We start from the raw sequence: 23,590 nt of genomic DNA, 5'->3' as shown, positions 1-23,590 counted from the left end.
TTGGGTTTTTTTTACTTTGGGGAGAGAGTGAAACAAGTGGGAGTAAAACCTGATCAATGTCCCAATTTGCAAGTCTAGGGGCAAAACTTCACTTTGCCACACCGGGGTGGCTCGGTCGGCTCAAGGCCTCTGAGATTGCACCAGTGCCACTGTGATCTCGGATGCTATGCCCAGCCCATGCAACACACCGCAGGGACAGGGCGAAGTGAATGCACACTCTAGGCTCGACCTGCTAGATATTGCCGGGGAGAGTTCGGAGGCCAGGCCCAGCTGCAGCAGCCTGCATGGCGCGTCATAGAGAGAGAGAAGTTAATGTACAAATTTTTCGTGCCGCGACACGTAGCCACACAGCCGGGAACGACTCACGCAGGCTTGCGCGTGACCCCCGAGATTGTGTCTGGGAGATCTCAGAGGCCACAGCCAGCTGTGCCTAGCTGCGCGGCACACTGCACAGTAGAAGTGAATGCAATAATCTTTCGCACTGCTGCGCAAAGCCGGCTAACATGGCGGCACGGTTTCGCAGTTGCTCACGACAGTGAGCTGCTGCTTGTGCGCAGCTACGGGAGGTGGTGAGAAAGACCAGTGTTACTCAACGGCGTATTCGACGTGGGGACACGGCAATTATGAAAAGCCATGGCAAACGAGTGCCAAACCCTGCGGAAAGCGATGTACTCAGGATGCAGTGGTTGGGTATCTTTTGGTTTTGCAAATGAATCTGGTTCATTATATCTACTGCCGGGACAATTTCATTTCATTAAAACGAGGTTTTAAACACATGAATCTCTGTGAGGATTTCAAGGGGAATTCAATTTTCTTCGCTATACCCATTATTTCGTTATATCCCATGTCGTTATATCAAGATCTGAGTGTATGTGCAAATTTCTTTTTATGGTACAATGAGCATTGCTAATCCATTCAGAGGGTGTTCTTGCAATATGCGAGGAATTAACTTTATTTGAACGTCATTGAGAAATTTTGTGCTGTGATGTTGACTTGCCTTAGTGGTGTGGGGGACAAACCTCTCCATGGTTAGTCCAGGTTTGTCCTTGCCTTTCTCTTTGTTGAGAAATTCTGCATGGATGGAGCCATGGACATTTTAGGGATATTTCTGCATCACTGCATTCCCTTCACTATTTTTCACTACAGCTTCGAGCATAGTTGGATCAGGAATAAATGGGAGAAAGCAAACGAGGTTGATGATCTTACATGCTGTCCTACCGACATGTTGTCACAATACACTGTCTTCAACAACTACTTTGTGATCCAAACCTGATCAGTGATCGGCCTACACGTACAAAATCCATTATGAAAACATTGCGATACGATACCCTCCGATATCAGACTTGTGGCTCACCTTTTCTTAATTAAGAAAGCGTGCAGGGCCTCTTTCTAAGGTAAGTTGTGAGTTAGTGTCTAGTTTATGCTAGTCTGCTGTGGCTGCTGTTCTTTACGTGACTGAAGCAAAACCTTTTTTTTTTTTTATCCCGGTTGCTTAGCTGTCTCGGGTGGTTCTGGACAGCCGGACACCGCGCTGGGACCCCGGGGACCTGCGTCTCTGTCGCATCAAGGGTCCCGACCAGCTGCTGCTTTTTCGACAGCTGCAATGGCAGATGATGCGCCTGGAGGCCCACGCCCGGGGAGCTCACGCCGGAGCACCACTGCGCCTCATCACCAACGGGGCACGCTGCCGCATTGTGCTGAAGAAACGCCTCGCCGGTCAGTGTGTGTCGTGATCATCATCCCGTTTTACGTCCACTGTAGAACAAAGGTCTCGCAGTATAGTATTTCCTATTGCATGCCTGTCTTGCATCAGCACATTCTTGCTAATTTACCTCCTAATCTCATCACACCACCTACTCCTCGGCTGTCCTCGCAACACGCAGTCTTCAGTAACCACTTTGTGATAACTGTATTGCTGCCTTTGCGTAATTTCACTTGAGGGTATGCTTGTTCCACTTGCCGATTTCAAGCGTGTGCCATTGAACCTTGTTTATGTGATCCCCTTTCATATAATTTCCTGCTGGCGACATTTGGGATCAAAAATGCAGAGAATCACCCAATACAGCTATGCTTTTTTTTTAACCACTTTATATGTTTTCGACGAACAAGATCTTTCGGCACCAACATTAGTACATCGTCAAACAGCGATTGTATGAGATTTTTTCACGCCACTAGATCCTCCGAGAACAAGAAGAGGCGCGAAGAATGTTTGATTGAGAGCAGTCGGCGCCCGCCACTGCAGCTTCTCTGCAGTACTCGCCTGCCTGTGTTGTGTCAAAATGTTAGTATGTACTCGGATTCCTTTGCCGGTACCAGCAAATCTCCTCATAGGTCGTTGTACATTGCCATTAATAGCTATCACTAGCAACCCTCTTGTGACAAGCAACCTCACCTATGTGTTTCACAGGGTGCGTGGTGTAATGTCATTGCAAGCACACTGCATTCTTTTAAGAGGTGATAACCCAAACATGTCGCTGTTTCCTGCTACAGGCGGTGTGAAATGAGCCTCATGTTTCATTCTTATGGCATCATACTTTGGTGTCGCCCACCAGCTTTCTCATCTTGGTTTCTCATTGTGGTCTCAGAACAATAGGCAATAGAAAAATGACAAAGTGTGTCTAGGGATCAAGCTAGGCCAGTTCGAAGTGCGTCAGCATTTTGGGCTGCATCGATTCTTGCCGAGTGGGCACGTCAAAACTTCCCACCAAATTGCCCCACATGAAAAAGTGCTCATCCAGGCTGAATTCGAGGAGTGCAAACGTAAGCTTGTCAAAGCCACAAAAACGACAGCGTGCATCTCCGGCCGTTCGGGCCTTACCGTGTTGTCACGTGCTTGGCGTTTTATGCTGAAATTATTGCGTTGATAGATGTCAATCACAGTTGAGCGTGCCAAATTTTTCAGTGGCTTCGGATGACATTTTCCTGGTTAGTATGGTCTTTCTTGCCTGTTTTTCCAAAGCGCATGAACGAGGCTGTGCGTATATATGTCCAACTATTTTCTTTTATTTTTCCTTCCTTTTTCTAAAATGACGATGATTGTGTTTTCCTGACATCCTTGCTGCCCCCACTTTTGTAGTACCCTGCAAGGAGTCTTAACGGTTTAATACCTAAATGTTGATGATGGCTGCAGTACCTTTCCCTGGGGCACTCATTCTGTCACTCTTATAGACCACTCTGCGCATAACATGACTTCCCAAACTCTACTTTCTCGTTTACAAGACCAGCTTCCCATCCACATTTGCTCTTTAATCAGCATACTGCTGTCCTCATGTCTCTTAAAGGGACAGTAAAGTGAAAAATGATTTCTTCTGCATCAGTAAATTACCGTTCTACAACACCAAAAACACCATTCATACAACAATAAGATGTTTGGTAAGCCAGTAAAAGCGCAAGAACGAAATGCGGGTGGCGACGCCTGCTTAAGTTCCCGCACCTGGGGGCTGTGACGTCTTGGATTTTGATGGCATCTTCTAAGGCCTACTAATTATATATAGCGGTACAGATTGCCTACATTGTGTTCTAAAGGAACCAAATATTAAACATGGCAAGTTTTGGGAATATTTATTCAGCCAACGCGGCCCAAACGCGAAAACATACTTTGGAATCCCTGACATCACGCTGACGTACCGGCGCGAAATTCAAATACTGATACTTGGACCTTCATTTTCCCATCTAATAATCAAACTATTTTTTTTTTTTTAAATGACTGCCTGCAGGGTTGTCACACAATGCTTCATTAGTCTAAACTGATTTATTGTTTTGCTTTAGTGTCCCTTTAAAAGGGCCATGAACTGCTTTTTATCGAAGCCAAAAAGTGCATTTGAAGTTAAATTAGACTTTCAGAAGTACTTTGCCTCAAGAAGTACTTCAGCAGAAGAGGAGTTATTGGCAACCAAACACCCAGTTCACGGTGCTTCTGCTCCTTCCTTAATGCCTGGCACTGCGAACGCTACGGCAGAGTGGGGCGTGGCCACAACGCTCCACCTACTGAACGTCACCATGGCACGCAGTTAAAATTTGATTTTGGATGCTCAAACAGACGGCAATATTTCTGATTTTGGCACCCATGACGTGCCAAAGGGGTTGTCCTCGGCAAGCCGCAGTGCACTCAACCAGCGGACTCGTCGCGGCATCCCTATGCGGTCACGGCATCAACGCCATGTAGCAGACGGCGGCTACATACAGCTGCAGTGCGTATGCGCAACATTAGCTTTGTGTGCGATGGGGTGCGAGTGCGCACTCACGCTCATAGGCTCCAGTCTGGCTGTGCAACATGGTGTGGATTGGCTTTGTCCTGCACCAGCTTGACCGACGGATATTAGCCACATCCAACTTGTTCATTTTGAGGTGCTGTCAATAGCTCAGTACGAAACGAAGTCTGCCAAGGCATCTAACCAGGAGCGGCCAGCAGTGAGCGCACACTGGCAAGCGTGCATGTGGTCTTACAAGACCTAGCGAGACCTAAGGGCTACAACACCAATAAGCACGGTGGCCAAAGTTTAATTCCTACGCGACTGGCCATGGCCGAGCTTCTGCAGATGACGGTCGGCTTCTTCCGAAAGTGCGTAATTCTTATCGACATTTGAGAGCAAATTTTTGGTTACTTCAGCCTGTTTATCAAACCGCATCAATAAATATGCTCAATAACAGTAGGAAGAAGCGCACTGATCCAAACATGCTTCGTGATTGACGTCAGATGTTGGCCAATAGCAGCTGCCTATGGGAATCTGCTGTACAGTCGAATATCGATATAACGAATCACGCGGGACTGCCGGAAATCGTTCATTATTCTGAAAGGTTGTTATAGAAAAAGCCCCGAAATTGACCATTCCACCTGTCAGCCCATCAGTTCATAAGTTGTCACTGCTTGAGCTATCCACAAAAATGTCTCTGTTGGCTGTCAGTCCGCACTGTTGCTATTTTCCATAGATTCCACCGCCAAGCACCACCGAAGCACCGTGAGTGATGCGCGCAAAGCTGATGCTGAGAAAACTACTGACAAAAAGGAGCACAGTGTTTCTGTTTGTTTGTTTTCACATTCCTTGCCATGGACACCACAACTGTCTCACACGAGGCGGCACCTGGATTATTCCAAAGCGCAAGCGCATGTAAACGACACCGCCCGAAAAGCGCATAGTGCAACCATGTGGCAATCCCGCGATTACAGAGGGCACATTTCTCCGCACACGTGGCTAGTATGGCGGCAGAAAGAAGCGTGAAAAAAATAGGCTTGCGCAGAAAGAAAGAAGAGACGAGCCTCCGTTGCTAGGTGACACTAGCCTGGGTGGAGCATGCTCTCACAAAATCCGATGCGTCGTCACCTCCTGAATAAGTTAAAGAAAATTTATTTCCCGGTTTATTTTTTTTAAATATTATTAGAGCACCGTCTCGGGTTTTCCGAACCCATATGCTGTGTTGTCCGCTTTCTGCGCCTTGTCGCCTGGTAGCCTACCATTTCACCTGCTGTGAAAGACACACGGAATTCTAAGAATCCCCAGGTTTCGGAATATTAGTTCGTATCACTGAGGCGTTGCTAAGATGACACGGAAACTGAATAACGATTGTTATTGTGAAAGGTTCGGTTTTCTGAAGTTCGTAGTACTGAAATATTTTTACATTGAAACCATAAGAAGTAAGCTGGGGATTTTTGATAAGTTCATTCACCTGAAAAGCTTGATAATGTAGTGTCCGTAGTAACGCGATTTCTCTTTATTATGAAATAAAGTGGTCAGAAAAGCGTGAAGAGCAGGCTCTTGTTGAAAAGAGTGTTAGAGAAAAAAGTGACTTTGCGCTCCGCTTGTGAGCTCCACGCGCCGCGCACGACTGCAAAATTTGGCTCAGATGTTCACAGCAGCGTATCCTATCTGCAGACAGTGTTTTCTCACCAAGCCCCAGGGGTAGTTCAGGGCCCCTTTAATATTACAGCTCAGACCACTTGTAACGTTACTGCTTATAGTGCACGACTAGCTATAACGTGGTCTCCATGTATTTGCACATTGCTTATAGTTCAGTTGCATGAGACAGAGTACCGGTTTATATGTGAGGCAGCACGCGTGCCTCTCAGTGAGATGCGCTGGTTGAGGGGTGAGCGACAAGGGCAATGCGGAGGAGGAGACTGGGAGCAAACGAGCAAGGAAGAGCGAAAAGAAAAGTCTTTGGCTCTTCGGTTGATGTGTGGAGAAGTGTTTTACGACTCCAGCTTTGGAAGAATTGTTTTCGAGATTTTCCTGTAGGCTGTGCTTTATTGAAAATATGACCTATTCAAAATTTTGTCATGGTTGAGCCCGTGGGTGGGCTTTGCGTTCACCCACGGCAGTGCACGTCGTCATGAAGTGCCAATATTGTGCGTGTGACCTTGAATCTGCCACACGGTCACCACTGTCAGTCTTAGCTGTGTTCTGCAAATGCAGCTCGTAGCTTTTAGGCTTCATGTGCACCTGCGAGCTTTCACCTTTCCTACCGCTCCACGCACATACAAACTTGGTAGGCGTTTGTAGTAATTGCCGCGGCTGATCGCCCGCAATCCCAAACCATTCTCTGAGCACGCTGCCCCCTGTTTGGCCCTGGAGCGTGATTTTCATTTAATTTTCTACCGGTATGAACTTGTCAAGGGCAAGCTTAGTGTAATGGCATGTCGCCCAGAACCGTTGCCATGTTAAGCATACCAGCGCTGCCTCCTCGGTTGCAGGCAATCAAATTCGCGGGTTGGTGCCAAGTCATTGAAACACTTTGCAGTAGCTGTGCAGAACTAGGAATATGGAGGAACCACCTTGACAACGAAAATAAGGGGACAGGTGGCACAGGCAACACTGGAATGGTGGCATCTTGGTTGTCATGTTTTCAACATCACACATGCAGATCAGTCCGAGAAATTGAACAAGGCAGTGTACGGTGTCGAGCTTGATCCCATTTGCAATGGTTATTAAGCCATTCAAGAAACATGGAATATCAGACTCAGTGGACCACACGGATGAAGACACAGTTGTGGTTCTCACACAGCGATAGAAAGTTGCTCGAGGTTGCCGACGATAGACATTAACAGTAAATAAACTTCCATGTGTCTAGGGTTTTCAGGCATGCTATTCTCGTGTTATAAAATGTGGTGCATGGTAGATTTGGATGCACACTTTTTTGTACTATGAACCCATATAAACTGGGTGCATATTTGATTTGTGGGTGGAATTGGACAAATACTACCAAATGACTTAGTGGTCTCTGAGATGCTTTTTATGCCTCTTCTTTAATATGGCCTGCAGGTTAATGCAATCAATTTTGTGGCTCCTGTCAAGATTGAATTAACGGAAGTGTACAAGGGTTCTATTACCATCAGCATCACTTGATTCGATGGCCACAGGGATGCCTTTATCAGCCCCTCCAGTTCGCACTTTTGCTTAGCAGACACGAATTTGCCTTATGAAGACTTTTTGTTTCTCAAGTTTGCTGTCACCTGCTTGTCGTGTCCATGTTGCATCTGGTGGAGGTGTGCTAGGTGGGTCCCAGACACACACAAGTAGCCAGAACAACAGTTTTTGCACTGAAATCAATAAAGTATGAACAGGCAGGCTCTTCAATACCAGAGCTAATTAAAACAAACAGTGTCAGCAAGTTCAAGTTTGAGGCCACATTTGCACAGTACTTGTTGCTTAAGTACCAATCAATTGTTCCCTTTCATGTTGGCTTAACCTATACAGTGCAATGAAGCCACTTGGTCAATCAATCCTATTTGCTTGCTGTTCTCTTCATCCTCATGTTGTTTTGCTGCACAGCACAGAGTCACGTGTCCATACCAGCTGCCGCAGTTGCATTCAATTGCAAAAGCTCTCATGTACCAGGCTTTGGGTGTGCGCTACAGACAGTTGAAATTAATCCGCAGCTCACCAACATGGTGTCTCTCGTGGCCTGTGCACTGCGTTGAAATGCCTAAAACAACTTAATCATTTCATTCTCGTGCAGACTGCAGCCTGGTTGCCAGCCGCCTGGTCCTGGTACTAGACGAGCTGCTCTGGGCCCTGACCGATGCGCAGCTGGTGGCAGCCTTGCACTTGGGGCACTCTCTGGCCGCCCTGGTGCGAAAGGCAGCTGTCCAGGGGCGCCGCCATCGCGCTGCCAGCTCGACCTTGCCAACCCCTGACCACTTTTCGACCTCCTCCGCACCTCCTTCGTCGCAAAGGGGCGGGGGTGGTGGAGGAGGAGCCCCCAAGAGCCCCCTGGTTGAATTCTTTCGGCAGCATGACGTGCTTGAGACGTCGTACCACATGTTCTGCACTCGCATAGACCTGCACCTCTGTGATGACATGGACCCCAAGGGTGAGCGCACACTTGAGTGTTGCCTGCTTACGTCACATCTTGTTTCTTCATACGAGCTAATGTCCATGTGCTGTTGCAGGTTTCTTGCCAGGCCGTAAGTGTGCCCCTGTGACAAGTTACTTGAATGTGACACTCTGTTTATTGTGATTTGGCTCAGCTGTGGTATGTCTGTTTCTAGCGAACATTAAGCTTACACTGGTCATGTGCGTTGCCAGAATGATTCTCATTGATAATTTCTTTTTTTCGACATTGATGCAGTTTATTCCAGTCTGCACCCTTTTTTTTTTTTGTCAATGCTGCTGCCCTATTTTCTAATATGGCATATTTAATGCAAGCTGTCACATTAGGGTGCAGCTTCTTTGACCTTAGAAGGCTGCATGGAGCAGGTTATGTGCCAAAGGTAGTGCTTGCGATTGCTTACCTTGGGATATTGTGCAAGAAGGATAAACTATAAGTAGTCAGCAGGGAATTTCTGAAAAGTTCGTTAATCTGAAGAGTTTGTTCATCTGAGAAGTTCGTTCATCTGAAAAGTTCATTAATGTAGTGTTCGTAGATAGAAGGCTTCACTGTAATTTGATAACACTTACTGCTTCATAAAAGCTAGAAAACTAGAGCTGAAATAGCACAACTCCACAGATGTCTAATACAGGTGTCGCACGGCGCATTTTCAATTGCGATCGAGCCAGATCGGGATGGAATTTCTCCGTCGTGATTGCCTTCTTTGCGCAAGCTGCGTTAGGGAGGCAGTAGGGTCTTGGTTAGGGTGACTTTAGGTGCGCCGGGCATGTGGAACTTGGCACAGAGTAACATTTGTCTGTTACTTTACACACTACTTTCACAGCGGCGCAGCCACGTCTGGCATGGTGCTGCTGCTCGCTGCTGATAATGCGCGAGCACAGCATGAACCAATAGGTTTCACTGATGGGAGAGGGTCACTTGCTCACTCATTGCAAATAAGCCCCTTGAATAAAACTAAAACTAAAAATTCTTTCATCTTGCTCTTGTCCATCTTGTCCGAGCCAGCGAGGGCAGGTGAGAAGGTCTGCGGCCCCTCTGAGCCTCCTGTCGGTAGAGTGGAGTCACTTGGTTGCACTTGTGCCATTACCGCAGAAACAAATGCACAAGCCTTCGCGTGCTCCCGGCTACACTTTTTCTTTTCTTCTTCTCCATTTCTTGTTTTTTTTTACTTGTGCCAGCACCATGACAGTTGCTCTTGCTCATGGTGCGGAGCCTCGAGATCACTGCGATCATGGATCCAGTGATCGGTGATTGTAACGATCGGAATGCTGCGTAGTGCAGTCACTGCGATCAAAACCACCGAACTGACAGGGTGAGGAGTGAAGAAAGGCACAGGTGGAGACAAGGAGAGAGCCATGAGTGCTGCCGTGAGTGTGCACCTGCTTGCCTCTGGCAATGCGTGGGCGCAGCGTGGGGGAAAAGGGTGCACAGGAGGTGTCGTGGCATAGCTGGCTATAAAGAGGGGCGCTTATTCATCCGGTACGGAACATTTCACTCCGCACAACAGGCGCAGAGCATCACTGTGGGTGTGCGCATCCCCCTTGACAGTTCCCTCTAACATCACAGCTTATTGGTATGCTTCAAGTAATCCGGTTTAATATGCACGCGTTTGGGTTGGGATGGGGAGAAATTTAAAATAAAGCGATAATTTGAGTAAAGTGGCTCCTTATACGGATGGTTTACTATATTGTTTAACTATATTGTTTACATTAAAGAGTTGTAACATCCCTTTGGAAACTCCATGCAAAAATATAGCACTGTACTACAGCACAGAATGTTTATAACGGAAGGCATAAGTAAAATACCTGCACTGTAAGCAGTGCCACGCTACAACCAAAACCAGGTCCCGGCTTTAACGACGGATTAGTGCAGTCCGGATGAACTCCCCATAGAGGCAATGCATTGAAAAGCTTGAATGCACAGCACGAGATTACACATATGCTGTCTCGTATGACGAACCTGGCGAAACTGCAGAATCAACGGTGGACGTATGAGAAGCATCGCCACTTTTCGGCATCTTCCTTGCAGTGTCGTGCCCTGTGTCAGGAAGGGCCCCTTCGCATGCAGAAAGCTCTGACTAATTTCCGGTCTCCATCCTACTATTAACTTCTCCCACGTTTGCTGCCCTCTCAATGTTGATTTTCCTTTCCCCTCTTCACGTCACCGCCCGCCTTCATTCCTTCAGTGTGATCTCATTGCACTTTCTATGTCACGGCATGTACTCTCTGCAGCCCCTGCTCTCGTCATCGGATGCGTATGTTGCCAACAGCGTCTTAGGCGCTGTGCCAAGAACGCAGCCGGCCACTTTTATGCGTCCATTGCGGAGTCTCGTGAAGTGAAGCCCTCTCCAAAAGTGATCATCCGAGAATACTGCCTTAGTGTGTGTACGGAAAGCACGAAAGTATGTGCGAGGACCACACCGATTAGCCACTAGAAAGCATACAGATCGTTCACACGTGCAGCGCAGACTTTGTTTATGCATGAGCACACAAGACTCCTGACACGTCTTTCGATGGGTTTCCAGTTTCACGCGGATTGTCGTATCATGCCAACACTGCTGGCTGCCACCTTGGACGAATATGACGTCACAGATACTACTGTGCTTGTGCCTACATTTACGGATGTGCTGCAAACATTGACAAGATTTGGAGATTTGTGCAGGCGATGATGCGACAGCTGACCTCGTTGTAGATGTTGCTGCACTTCAAAGACAGCAGAGTGGTTTGCTAGACGAGTTGGTAACGTATCCTTGGCAGCACGAAATAACATCGATGGAGGGAAAGAAAACACAGACACACGGCTCTTGATGAAAATTCGAATGAAAACTTGCATGAAAGCTTGCAATTGCTTGAAAGACGGCCCTTGCTGCAGCGCTAAAAAAAAAGTCCATAACAAATTAGCAGATTTGTTTAGTCTGTAAAGGAGAAAAGAAGGTTTTAGCCTGCTGGTGGGTGCGGATTGCAGTACACGGTGTGCCAGATCTCCGCAATAAAACATGATTGGCATCTTCAATGCATTATTCTTTTCGCATTTACTTTCTTGGTGGTTTCATTTTCCAAGTCATGCAGACTGTTAGCCTGTAGCTTAAACTAAAGCTCATCGCAACTATTTTGTGCGAAACCATGTACAATGAAACTTCAGTGAAGAAACTTCAAGGGACCTTTAGAAAAATTTTGTTGAAGTGAAAGTTCACTCAACTGAAATAAGTATGTTGCAGCTTGTTGTCACGAGCTGAAGGAGACATCTGCTGTTCAAATAATATTTCAACCCATTTATTTGTTACTCTGCTCATTTGCAAGTGGTTTTCCACTGCTTAGCAGCTTTACGTGGAATGCAGTAATCTTTTGCTGCACCCTTGTGCTTAGGATTGCAAATCCTTTAGCCATGTGGCAACAGCATCATCGACTTTTCTGAAATACTCAGTGCACAGTCTTTTTTTGCCCGAGGCCCAGCTGTTCACTTTTCAATGCGGCCGCGATTGTTTCTGGCTCTTTATCATAGGCAGTGACAACACCGAGATCCGAAATGCCTTCACAACATTGACTTGATATTGGTCAGAGTCCAGCCTATGCAAGCCTATTTTTTCTCTAGGGCCAGGGGCTTTCGTTTGGCACTCATTATTAACCATCATGCAAATGCCTTGTCTTTGTGGTTGTAGGGCTAAAGCTGTGACTACAGCTATGGCTTTAGCTATCCGTGAGCTTATCTGGGCAACCAATCCAAGGAGCCTTGGCTGATCCAGTTAAAAGCTAAAATGGGGCCCATTATTCATCGCACGATTATAAATTGTGGTTCTCAACCTAAAGATATGCTACAAAAGTGCCTGTTCTGCTTGAAGTGATCAGATTGATATGGGGGACATAGGATGATGCCGCAGAATATGTCTGTAGAACTGAAATTCGCACTGCACTGAAATTGAATAAACTGAGGGGAGGGGGGGGGGGTAGTGTTTGCAATGTATCAATAGCGCTTCAAAATAGTTGATATAATGTAATAGTTCGTTCAGATGATGTTCATTCAAGTCGTATTTTACTTTGTTATTGACATAATTTTTGTTGGTTGGATTATACATTTCCCTTTGGTTCCAAGAAAATTATATAATCTGGGTTCCACTGTATTATTGCAAAAATAATTTAACATTCAGAAACCATGAAGACAGAAACATGGGAGTGATATACTATTGCTTTCTTACAGCTAAAGCTGTATTTGTCTGCCTCCTATCAATGCTGGCATATAATGACTATTGGGCTCGCCTATCACTGTTTTCAGCATGCTTCTAGAGTATGACTGTGTGCTCAATATAAATAGAAAAATTCTAATGAAAAATATTTTTCACAGCGTTTTCCGCGTTACCACTCCATGATTGGACAGCCTGATTGGCAGTTGCAGTAAAAGAAAATGGGTACCATAAAAATTGGGTGTCAGTCACTTTAAAACCAAAACAATGAAAGAAGCAAAGCTTCCAATGTGACTTAAATTGTTTTTGGCCAGAAAGGTGCTGTGAAAACACTGCACAATATGCACATTTGTAAACCTATTGTAAGAGGCATTTGGGCTAGAGGCGCATGACAGTGAATGGCAGTTTATGTTGACGGCATCCAGCTTTGTGGTCCCCACCTCTAATGCTGCATTTTCTAGGTGGAGTACTTGATGAAATGAGCGCTACGAAGACGCGGACGAGAGAACAACATGTACGACAGACAAGGCGCTACTTCCAACTAAATGCTGTTTGGAGGAACAGAACTTTAAATAGATGCAACCAAGAATGGCCCATCGTGACATCACGACCTCCCTATCTCTTCAGAAAAGCTATCTCTTTTTCAGTAAGCATCACTGAAGGGCAACTAATGCACGTGCCCTCGGCCTTAGCAATGTAAAAAGCTTCCAATATCTCCCGTTCTAGTCTATCTCTAGACCATGCCAGAAATCTGGTGTCGCGAAGATACGGATGGCAATTGTGACGTTTACAGTGTTCTGCCAGGTGGCCCCCCGCATTGTTATTTACGGCCCAATTGTGCTCACGCGCCCTTTCATTAAAACACCGTCCGGTATGACCGATATAAACCTGTTGGCAACTTAGGGGTATCTCGTATACGACATTACTTTTGCAAGCAGTGTACTGCGCTGCATGTTTCTTAGAGCATGGTTCAGGTTTTGCTTTTGTCATCATAGGGCATATCTTGGCCAGCTTACATGGTGCACTGAAGAGAAGATTGATATTGTGCCTTTGTGCCACCTTCTTGAGGTTGTGGGATACCCTGTGCCAATAAGGAATGACATGTAATCTCTTCCTATCAAATGGCTTTTTTGTGTTAGTACCTTCTCTTGTCTGTTTGATCTTTTGAAGAAGCTTGTCGCAAACGCTAGAGATCAGTAGTGAAGGGAAACCAGCTAGGCGTAGCCTTGAAACTTGGTTATTGAAACTGATTTCTATTTTGTGGTTGCAAGATTTGTTTAGCGCTTCTTTCAGACATAGCAACCCCTCGTTTTACTAGCTTGGAATGTGCAGTGTCGTATGACATTAGCTGCTTGTTCAACCTGGGCTGGTATTCGAAACAGACATGCGTGTTCATTAGAGTGAGATTGAGGTCCAGAAAGCGAATGCTGTTATCACAAGGCCTTTCGCATGTGAAGTTTAGAGCCTCCGATGCATTCCTAAATGTGTTAATTATCGATTCTACAGTGTCATCTAGCCTAGACCCTGGAACGTCGTTAACAACCACGAGGTAGTCATCGACATACCTCATTATAGAGGGAGCACATAATTGATTCAGAATGCTGTTTACACACTGGTCAAAGGCGCTGAGAAAGATGTCTGAAAGAATGGGAGCGAGCAACGAACCAATGCAAATGCCCTTGCGTTGTACATAGTGTTGGTTTTTGAATCTAATGACAGTGGAATGAAGGTAAAAGCTTAACAGTTCTAAAAACTGGCCACTATTCACTCCGGTTGCACAACTGAACCTAACTTCACCAAAGTCTTCGATTTTGTTCCTAATGGCACTGAGCACTCCGTCATGAGGAATCGCATAATGCAGGTCTTCAACGTCCAGTGAAAACGCATACACATTGCTCCAAGTTCCTTGTACTAAAGTCAGCACGACTTCTCTAGAGCTCCGCACAAGGAAAGGGTCATCAAGGGGTAACTGGCATAAATGACGCTTCAGGTAGTGCCCTACTTCCATCTGCCATGTCTTCTTCTCAGAAACAATAGCCCTAAGGGGGCAGTCAGGTTTGTGGGTCTTGCCGGAAAAAATGGAGCACCGAAGGAAGATGTTACTAGAACATCTTCTGATGTAAATGATGGCTTGTGGTTTAAAAGAGTGGCCTGTATGAGGGAAAGGAAATTGCAGGTCACATAAATTCTGATGGAGTAGTAGTTTAGGAAATCTGTAGGCATAGTTGCTGGAGGTATATCCTGCGGTGGACATGTTTTAGCTGGCGAGTGTTGTAGAGGTAACAAGGTGCAAGGCAGAGACACGGGCCGAAAGTCGACATGAATGTTTTTAGCGGTACACTTATCCGCTTGCGTGTTCTGCACCAGCTCACTTCATTTCATTTCCACTAAAGTGTAACTGACTACTATCTGCAAAGTGGCCCTGCTTTTTCCGAGTGCTCTTGTTCAATTCTTGCTTGTTTTGCATGCACTGTTCGAAGTATGGAAGCCAAGAAACATGCCCAACTCAACAGCCTACCTACCCACTTGCAGTTCTCAGTCCCAATTACCAGTGTTGCCATCCACCTTCTTGAATCTTTGTGTTTGTGCTATGTGTGCAGAGACGCGATCTAATTGGGGCCCATTGCAAGGGGGCGCTGCTCTCCAGGTCCTGCTGGAGAAGCTCCTCATCGACTACTACCCCTTCCATGGAGCGGGTGAGCTTCTGTGTGTGCGTGCCGATGGCGATGAATGCATTGTCGAAATTTTAGCGAGGATATGGTAAAAGAAACGAGGAGTTCTTTATGTTGTTGCAACTTGCTGGGATAAGAATTATAGCTGACAATAACAGCACACTTAAAGCGAAGTCGAAGGCCAGTGATGCGACGCGTCTTCCTCTTTGTTTTCAGTGTGCGGTTATTATTAGTCATGAACCTACCAACTTGTTCATTTTTCTATCCTCTTAAGAGAATTATGCAGTAAACTTCCGCTCCTTTGACTACGGTTAAATCAATTTTTAAGGTGAAAGCCTTAGGTGCCTCATGGGTCAAAAGATCCATTGTACAGTGTCATCGAAAAATTGACTATCCGCCGTCATGGCATCAAAATTCAATGGCATCAAAATTTATAATGCCATCCACTACCATTGGTGGGAGTCAAACATACAACCTTTAGTTTTAATTAAGGCACAGTTAATTAAGGCACTCGAACCCAGGACCTTTGGTGGGAAATTGTACCCTCGACCTTTGGTAGGACCAAATTCAATGGCATCAAGATTGATAATGCCACCTGCTACCATTGGTGGGAGTCAAACTCACGACCTTTAGTTTTAGTTAAGGCACAGCTAATTGAGGCACTCGAAACCATGACCTTTGGTGGGAAGTTGTACCCTCGACCTTTGGTAGGACCAAAATTCAGTGGCACCAAAGTTGATCGTGCTACCATTATTGGTTGAACTCACGACAATTGGTGGGAGTTGAACCCATGACCTTTGATGTTAATTAAGATAAGGTAAATTAAGGCACTGGAACCAACAACCTTTGGTGGAAAAAAACAAGTAATAGGAAGTAACAACACATTCGAGTGAGAATGTCAAGTAATGTAAGGGATGTCTCATGAGTTTGCAGGCTTTTGTCTTCATCCTCTTTAGCCTGTGCTAGACTGACTGTCAACTTTTTGGTTAATTTGATCCCGATCAGAGGTCCCGGCTGGTGCCCATGCCCGAACTTTCGTTATTTCGATCCTAAAATTGGCCTTTGCCGGATAATTCGAACTTGACCAGTCAGATGCAAATGCCTGACCCCTGGATTGACCCCCAAAAGTGACCCCTTTGGTGGCAGCATGTCTCGGCAGAGCTTAGAGGGTGGCGAATGCCTATTTTTGGCCTGCCCTAGAAAGATCTTCAAACAATAACGATAGCTCACAATGTCTGATTACGGTATCTAGCCAATTCTAATGTGCACGTCTTGTTTTTTGTTTTTTTTTTTTGCTTTTGAAGATTATTGGGCCGCAAATTCCCTGCATGGTGCAATCAAATAATCAATTGTCTTTGTCCTGCAACATTTTATACCGTTATGTGCAATGCAGTTACAATTCCTGGGTGGAAAGTTACGTCAAATCATGCAACATTTCGGCAACATTGTGCTTCCAGTACGTGACTACTATGTTTTGGTAGCCACCGAACGATTGAAACAACACGCTTCTGTGACCAGCAGCCATGGTGCGCAGGCATTCACACATTCGGTGGCTGATAGGTTTATAACTGCGAAACTTTCGGAATAATAATTACGTCATGTGTTGTGCCATGAAAGTGTGAGGCTTCATGTTACATTAAGTTACGTGGCACGTGGCTATATCTTTCACTTGTTTCGTGTACTATTTTTGGTCACTAAAGCAAGCAATGAAGGAAGTCCCTCTAGCCTTTGTAGCGCTACCTGCTTTGCATGAAATCGAGTACAGTCAAGGCATATGTCATCAGTGCTACCAAGTCTAGTAAAATTTTCATAGATCTAGGAATTTTAAGCTTTGTTTAAGAAAAAATGGCAATTGGTCTAAATCTAGGGAAGCTTAGTGCTAAGGGTACATGAACATCGCAGGCATGCACAGTATGCGTGCTACAAGTCGGCTGTGTCGGCACCACTGCTGCGACGCTATGATGGTATGTGGAACAGGTGGTGTGGCAGCACACTTGGATGTCAGCCACCACAAGTTACATTTGCATTAACATGCGAAGTGTGACTTATGGTCGTATCGTAGTGCAGTGAATGTACCTCACCAGGTAAACGACACGGTATAATTGCCTGCTGTTCATTAAGGAAGTACTGCTACAGCATCGTTGTCTAACGTACCTCTAGCTATACCATTGATTTCTGCGCATTTTGATTGGAATACCTATCCATGACTGGCGCAGGAAACGTATGTTGCCGTAACAAACAAAGCAGCAAAAGCAAATTTCAGTGTAAGCAGATGCACATATTTAGCATGGAGCACAACAAGCAGGTCGTGACACTGAGCATCCTACTGTGCACATGTGAACTAAACTCTACTGGAAACTACCACAATACTTCAGAAACCATTAAACAATATCTTATTTGAAGTTGAATAGAAAGTAAAACTATTTAATACCTGTTCAGTAAAGCTTGTTACTGCTGCTTGGCAGTTATATTGAACATTAAACAACTTATTTAGAGCTGTCCTTGCTATGAGTCACACTGAGGCTTGTGATTTCTGTTTAAATCTACAATAATAACAGTCTGTTTTTGTGCACCAACAGCCCTATCTTTTCATTTTCGGCACAGGCTTGTAAATTGAAGTATCTGTTGTAAAGTATTAAAGTTCATGGAGATAGCTTTTGTGAATGTAGGTGTGGGGCCACCCCCTGTGCCTTTGTCTACCTCTTTTTGGCTTTTGACTTTGGGAGCCGTGTTGAGATCAACGACCGGCAACAACCTTGACATGGCAATGGGGATCTTTCTGCAAATTGATTGTTTTCAGTGGTGACAAAGCCAAAGTAGGTGCCACCACCGGATGATGACGCGGTGGTCCATCATAGTTTCCGGGAGTAACAACTGCATTTTTTACGTAACAAACTTGCAAACAGTAAGCTAATACACATGACCTTGTGGAAATTAGATGGGACTGGTGTTCCAGACTGTAAGAGCCGGGAAAACGCAACAAACGGGAATGTATCGACGTGGTTCTATCGTATTGTATAGGCATAGTTTGGCACAAGACTGCATGCACTAAACAACTACTACACGTATTATTCTTGCATGTTGCCTTCCGCATGATGCAGCGAGCTCCCGCAACCAGTGGCTCAAGTACAGCGAGCCTACGTCGGGGCGGCAGACCTGGGTGCAGCAGATGCTCTCCCATTGGGCGGAGGGCGGCCCATCATCTTCATCCACGCCAGGAAGCAGCCCGTCGTCACGTGACTGGCGCACACTCATGTCCAGCTGCCTGCTCGTGCGGCTCGAAGAGTTCTCCATGCAGCAGGTGAGGGGGAGGGGGGGGACCATCTACCGCATTTCGTGTGGTGTGTAGCAGGTGCAACGTAAACTGCACTACACATGGTACATGTGTGTAATATTCTTGCGCGTATAAAACTATTTACAATATATTCACAAAGAGGGAACGTTCGTGCAGCCCAGCCAGGTTGTGTCCACTTTTCGTCGTCTTCGGGACCATCATCATTCCCTACTTCGCCTCATCGTAACAATGTGCCTCTGAGATGGGAAAATTTAGTGTCATTCACAGGCTGCCACATGAAAAGATGAGGAGGTGTGCTCGTGTACCAAAGGGTAGCTTACGATCGTTGTGCAGTTTGTTTCTCAAAATGGGGAGTAAAATTTTTTGTGAGTGGCCGTGCACTTAAGAAGCACTCGGACAGGAATGGCTGTAAGTGAGTGGAGCTCAAGCTTTCCACTCCTGCATTCATAACTGACTAAAAGAAGTCTTGTTTCATGGAAGCCATCCAATGCTGACGAAAAACATATTAAACAGACGGTGCCAGGGCAGCAGTCACAAAAAAAAGTGGCAATAGGGAGACGGAGTGCCATGTATTGGCTATGACAGAGAATTGCACACCGTCCGTCTAGTCAATGTCTTTCGATCTGATTTTGTCAAAACTGCCCAAGCTTGCTTACCTCATGCTGACATTCTAATGTCGTAGTGTGAGTATCATTGCGTACTCAGTACAGTTCATCACAGTGAAGCCTGTGTGCGGGATTGCCAGAGTGATCAGACTGAATGTTCATACATTCTATGTCAAAGTTGTGTCATATAAAGAGTATCAGAACAGCCACCTGCCCTATGCATTATACACTGCCTTGCTCCCTGCATCATAACACGAATGTATCTTCCACAGCTATACTAGCTAGCTCCCTAGCTGTCGATGCTTTCAAAGTCCCCTTTATGTTTAAGAATTTGTCAGCGAATGTAGTCATTTCTGTGGTTCTTTCAGGTTTTCGGCTAGCCCATGCTCTATTGAAACATGTTTGTTTCTTGCGTCTAAGGCATTCGACTGTAGGCTGGCGTTGTTCTTGTTGCATCTTTTGTCTCGTATCAGGTATGCATGGCAGGGCGTAGTCATCGCCGCCCCTTCCTGGCATCAGAGGGCGCCACCGTGCTGCTTCCTGGGGAGGCCCTGCACCTTGAACTGACCCACTACTACGCACGGCCCTCGCCAGCCACGACGCCCGTCACGGCCAACGGCCATGTCAGGAGTCCGGGTTCTGGAAAAGGCAGCACCGTGTCTTCCTTCGCTGTGGGCTCTGTGCCCGAACCACATCTCTTCGCCTACTTGGGGCCTACTGCATTACGTCTGGACCTTCCCACAGTGCTCTGGGCGCATGCTTTCCTGCACAGCGTTCACAAGTGCACGGTGCGTGTATGTGTATTCTTTCTGTGTTGCAGCAAAGGCTAGTTCTGTTTGTGAAGGGGTTGAAAGGATAAAACTAAACATGTGAATTATAATAGTCTTCATGCCATTGGTAGAAAGGATAGCTGGCTGATTTTGTATGCGTAAATTTTTCCAGGGGCCTAAACGAAGGTGATAAACATCGAGTGACACAGCAGGGCAGGGTGAACATTTGCAAGAGTTGTACTTATTGAACAGCCGTAAGCAATATACTGTAGATCCTGGTTCACACTTTCTGAAAAAAGAAACGAGAAAAAATGTGCGAACAGGGAGAACATACAATCCAAAGTCACTAAAAGATTCGGCAGACTCATCTGTAGTTTACGTCCGCAACATGTGAATTGTTGCGTAAATATCTGCAGCATGGCATGCTAAAGAGCTGGTTAAGGCCAGGTGACTCAGGACACATATTGTTGTTTTTGAGGCCCTGGCAACTGCCAACATTTTAAGGGAAAGCTTATAACCACCTGGCTCTTTGGTTTTCAAATTTGTAGTTCTCCCTCAAGGCCCGTAATTCAGTGTCGATATGCACACATTCTTCCTGGTTATTCAGTACATGCCAGTTGTGAGTCTGCATCCATGAGTGCGTCCTATTTTCTCTTTTGCCTTCATCCTTGTACAGCTACAGAAATGCGGCATTCATTGCATCATGCCTTTGAAGTAATTGAGGGAACATTTACATGAGGTTTCGTTCCCAGCTGCAATCTCTGTTATAGAACATGCAAGGAATGTCCTTGTGTTGGATTTTTCTGACGAGGTGTGAAAACAGCCGAGCCACTTTCATTAATTCTGTTGCAGGATCGCTTTAAGTAATCTTCTGTTCTGTCTTGGTTCACGTGTGCAGGCGCACCTGTCCTGTGCGAATGAAGTGTCACCTCTTGCTGTCCGAGTTGAAATGATCCTGCCAAAGGTAAGAATCATCTTGGCACTCAGGAAGACAGTACTTAGAAAGTCTTAGCTGTGAAAGTACAACTGTCGGTAAACTTTGTTATTCAACATAGGCCTATTAACGCAAGTCCTTGTAGTTGGGAATATCTGTGCTATAAGTGGTGCTGCACTGTAGCCGAAACAATATTAAAACCCTGCATGCCATGAAATTCTGTATGAAGTCCAAGGGCGATAAAATTGTCCCCAGCATGCTGTCTTTCGTTCCATGCAAGGTTCTGGGGCAGGAGGGTGTATTCTTATGAGGAGGGTGGGCAGCCACGCGCCTGCTCAGGCCACTGGATCTTGAAAGCCCTCTGCTACGGGGACAGAGTCCATTGCATGCTGTGTTTTTGCAGCTTAGTTCTCATTGATGCGAGAGGCAGTACGAAGGTCAATTCACTCGCTGCTGCTGCCGCGCTTCCTCACTCTGGTGTTTTGACAGCGAGTGTGCGTAGTCACCAAGTGAAATATGTTAATGTTGGCCTGTGCACACATGACACCATGCTTGTTAAGGGAGGAGGAGGGGATTAGGACTAACTTTCTTGTTTCTTGACAGAAAGGGATGAAATTTGGCGCACGCATTGCACATTGCAATAAAGAGACCAGTCTAAAATTTCAGAACGATATCTTCATTAGTTTTTGTTTATAAGAATTTATAAGTTCCTTGCTTGTGGGAAGCCTGGCACAGTAACGAAACATGATAGGCAGCCGGGAATACTTTGCATGTTTGCCCAAATGTCTAATATACACCAGAACAGTGTTTGATCCTTTTTTTTATGTGTGCTAATAATTTTTTGCTCAACATGACATGCACGTGACATCACATGCATGTGCTTCACTGCTAGAGCCATGTAGTTATTGTGAAGTAATTAAATAATGGAAACATGAAGAAATATTTCAAGACAATCTTCAAGTACAGCAGACTTTATAAATCACAGCAAAACAAACTGGATCAAAATCAGTCGAACCATTGTTGTGCTATGCTTTCCACAAGTGAGGTGATCAAAACAAAAAACTCAATAGAGAAAACGGGCTGCAATGTTTTGAGAGCACTGCAGATTTATTTGGAAACACCAGAGCTGTTATACTTTCCATCATTGCTGTCAGGCACCTTGAACCTTTTCCTCTTTGTTTGGTGGACTATTGGATGCCTTCTTCAGGCGTTCTTGATCCGTTTCTTGAGCCCTCTGGACGCAAGGGCACCAGGATGTACACCCAAGGTGGCACACATTTCCGAGTAGGCTCTTTTCACGACTCGTATTTCACGACTGTATTTCATGCATCCAACTCCAACTATGTTGGAGCTATGACCACGCGTGAGCCAGGTACCCTCACAAACAATGGTCACATTTTTAGTGAAGCCAATCTCCATCTCACTGTACACATTCTTCACAGCAGCTACAGCATCCATAAAGATGTAGGCAGCCTCATCTGCAGCAGGCTTGAACACCTTCAAGTGGCCCTGGAATGTTTTATGGTGTAAACCATGATAGGACGCATTCATTGTGGCCCAGAAATCGTTCAGAGCTGACTGCCCTTTCCCTATTGCGTTAACAGCTTGCATTGAGCAAATGTTCACGTCAAACACCCTTGCACCGTCCTTCCTTCAAGAGGACCACTGGGACCCAATTGGGCTACAAATAGTGCATGACATCACCATTTTCACTGCCAGACCGAGCCTGGTATCGCAGTGTACACCCACGGAATGCTCTTGGCATCTTGGGCACACAGTTTTATCAATCAAAGAGTTCACCACATAAACCTGCACAGTAATAAACTCATTCTCATAAGGGGTTCAAATTTGTTCTTGGCCTTGCTGTACCATCAGATTGAACTTCTGCTCAATTGTGGACAGTGTGCAAAGGGAATCATGAACACTGCATGCCTGCACTTGTGCTACCACCGCTGACACGAAATGCAGCTGGAGGCACGTCTGAATCATGTGACATTTGGCCGATGATTCGTCCAGTGAACCTTTAGTTATCACACTGTAGCTCCTCGACGGTTGGGGCTCACTCGCAGGCTGCATATTCATGTCACACAACGCATCGGAAACAGAGTACAGAGTGCCTGCCAGCAATGGTGACCTTCAACCCACGTTGCCTCCAATGATGCTGACTTGCGCGGCCTTACGCAGAGATGCAAGAGCCTCTGTTGGCACGTCTTCCAGTGGCTGCGTTATCAGTGTCGATGGCACAGGGAAATTGTCGGCTTCGCTGATGGAGTCGCACAGTGCAAGATAACGCGGCACGTTATCCGCATGTTCAGTCGGGTGCTCCGCTTCTCCCGCTGGCCGCCATCTTTTTCTCACCATAAGAGGCTTGCGCTTACATTTTACGAAAGGTGTGCTTCGTTGAAAAGTTCTTTTCGAACGAGCAGTGATCCATCACTTACCTAAGAGCTTTCAGAAATCTAGATTATGCGTGTCAAATGAAGACGCCAGCGTGGTATCCGCAGCCGACACGGTCCGCTGCGGTTGCCAGCTTACCCACTGCTGCACCAGCAACCACTGGGGAGATGCCTTTCAGCATGGCAGCCAGTCGGAGGCCCGCCTTTATCAGAGGGCCTGTTTGACCACCTCTAGCAGACCTGCACTTCTTTTGTGTTTGTGCATTTGTTACGAGTGCGGTGACCGAAGAATTCAGAAACGGAATCGCAGAACTTCGAGCTTTTGGACAATACCAAGATGGTGGTGCTTGGTGGCGGGAAAGTTGAGATGTGGTTCCGCGAACTGCGGTGATTTTGCACCATTTAAAGCTGTTTTC

General features: G+C 45.9%; 1 protein-coding gene across 2 annotated transcripts in view; it reads left to right on the top strand.

Annotated features, from left to right (window-relative positions):
- Nucleotides 1-23,590, top strand: part of LOC139057586 (bridge-like lipid transfer protein family member 3A) — a 101,587-nt gene that overhangs the window by 26,593 nt on the left and 51,404 nt on the right. Inside the window, exons 6-12 of one of the 2 annotated variants that reach the window (XM_070536077.1) lie at nucleotides 1,497-1,716; nucleotides 7,954-8,307; nucleotides 8,387-8,401; nucleotides 15,103-15,198; nucleotides 18,276-18,475; nucleotides 19,548-19,862; nucleotides 20,743-20,808. In XM_070536077.1, coding sequence (XP_070392178.1) covers nucleotides 1,497-1,716; nucleotides 7,954-8,307; nucleotides 8,387-8,401; nucleotides 15,103-15,198; nucleotides 18,276-18,475; nucleotides 19,548-19,862; nucleotides 20,743-20,808 — 1,266 coding nt within the window. The remainder of the gene's footprint in view (nucleotides 1-1,496; nucleotides 1,717-7,953; nucleotides 8,308-8,386; nucleotides 8,402-15,102; nucleotides 15,199-18,275; nucleotides 18,476-19,547; nucleotides 19,863-20,742; nucleotides 20,809-23,590) is intronic. The other variant, XM_070536078.1, reaches the window with a different exon arrangement.

This window comes from Dermacentor albipictus, chromosome 3, assembly GCF_038994185.2.
Source record: "Dermacentor albipictus isolate Rhodes 1998 colony chromosome 3, USDA_Dalb.pri_finalv2, whole genome shotgun sequence".
Lineage (NCBI taxonomy): Eukaryota > Metazoa > Arthropoda > Arachnida > Ixodida > Ixodidae > Dermacentor > Dermacentor albipictus.
Note: the sequence above shows the minus strand (reverse complement) of the source record. Positions and strands in the feature narration are given on the sequence as shown.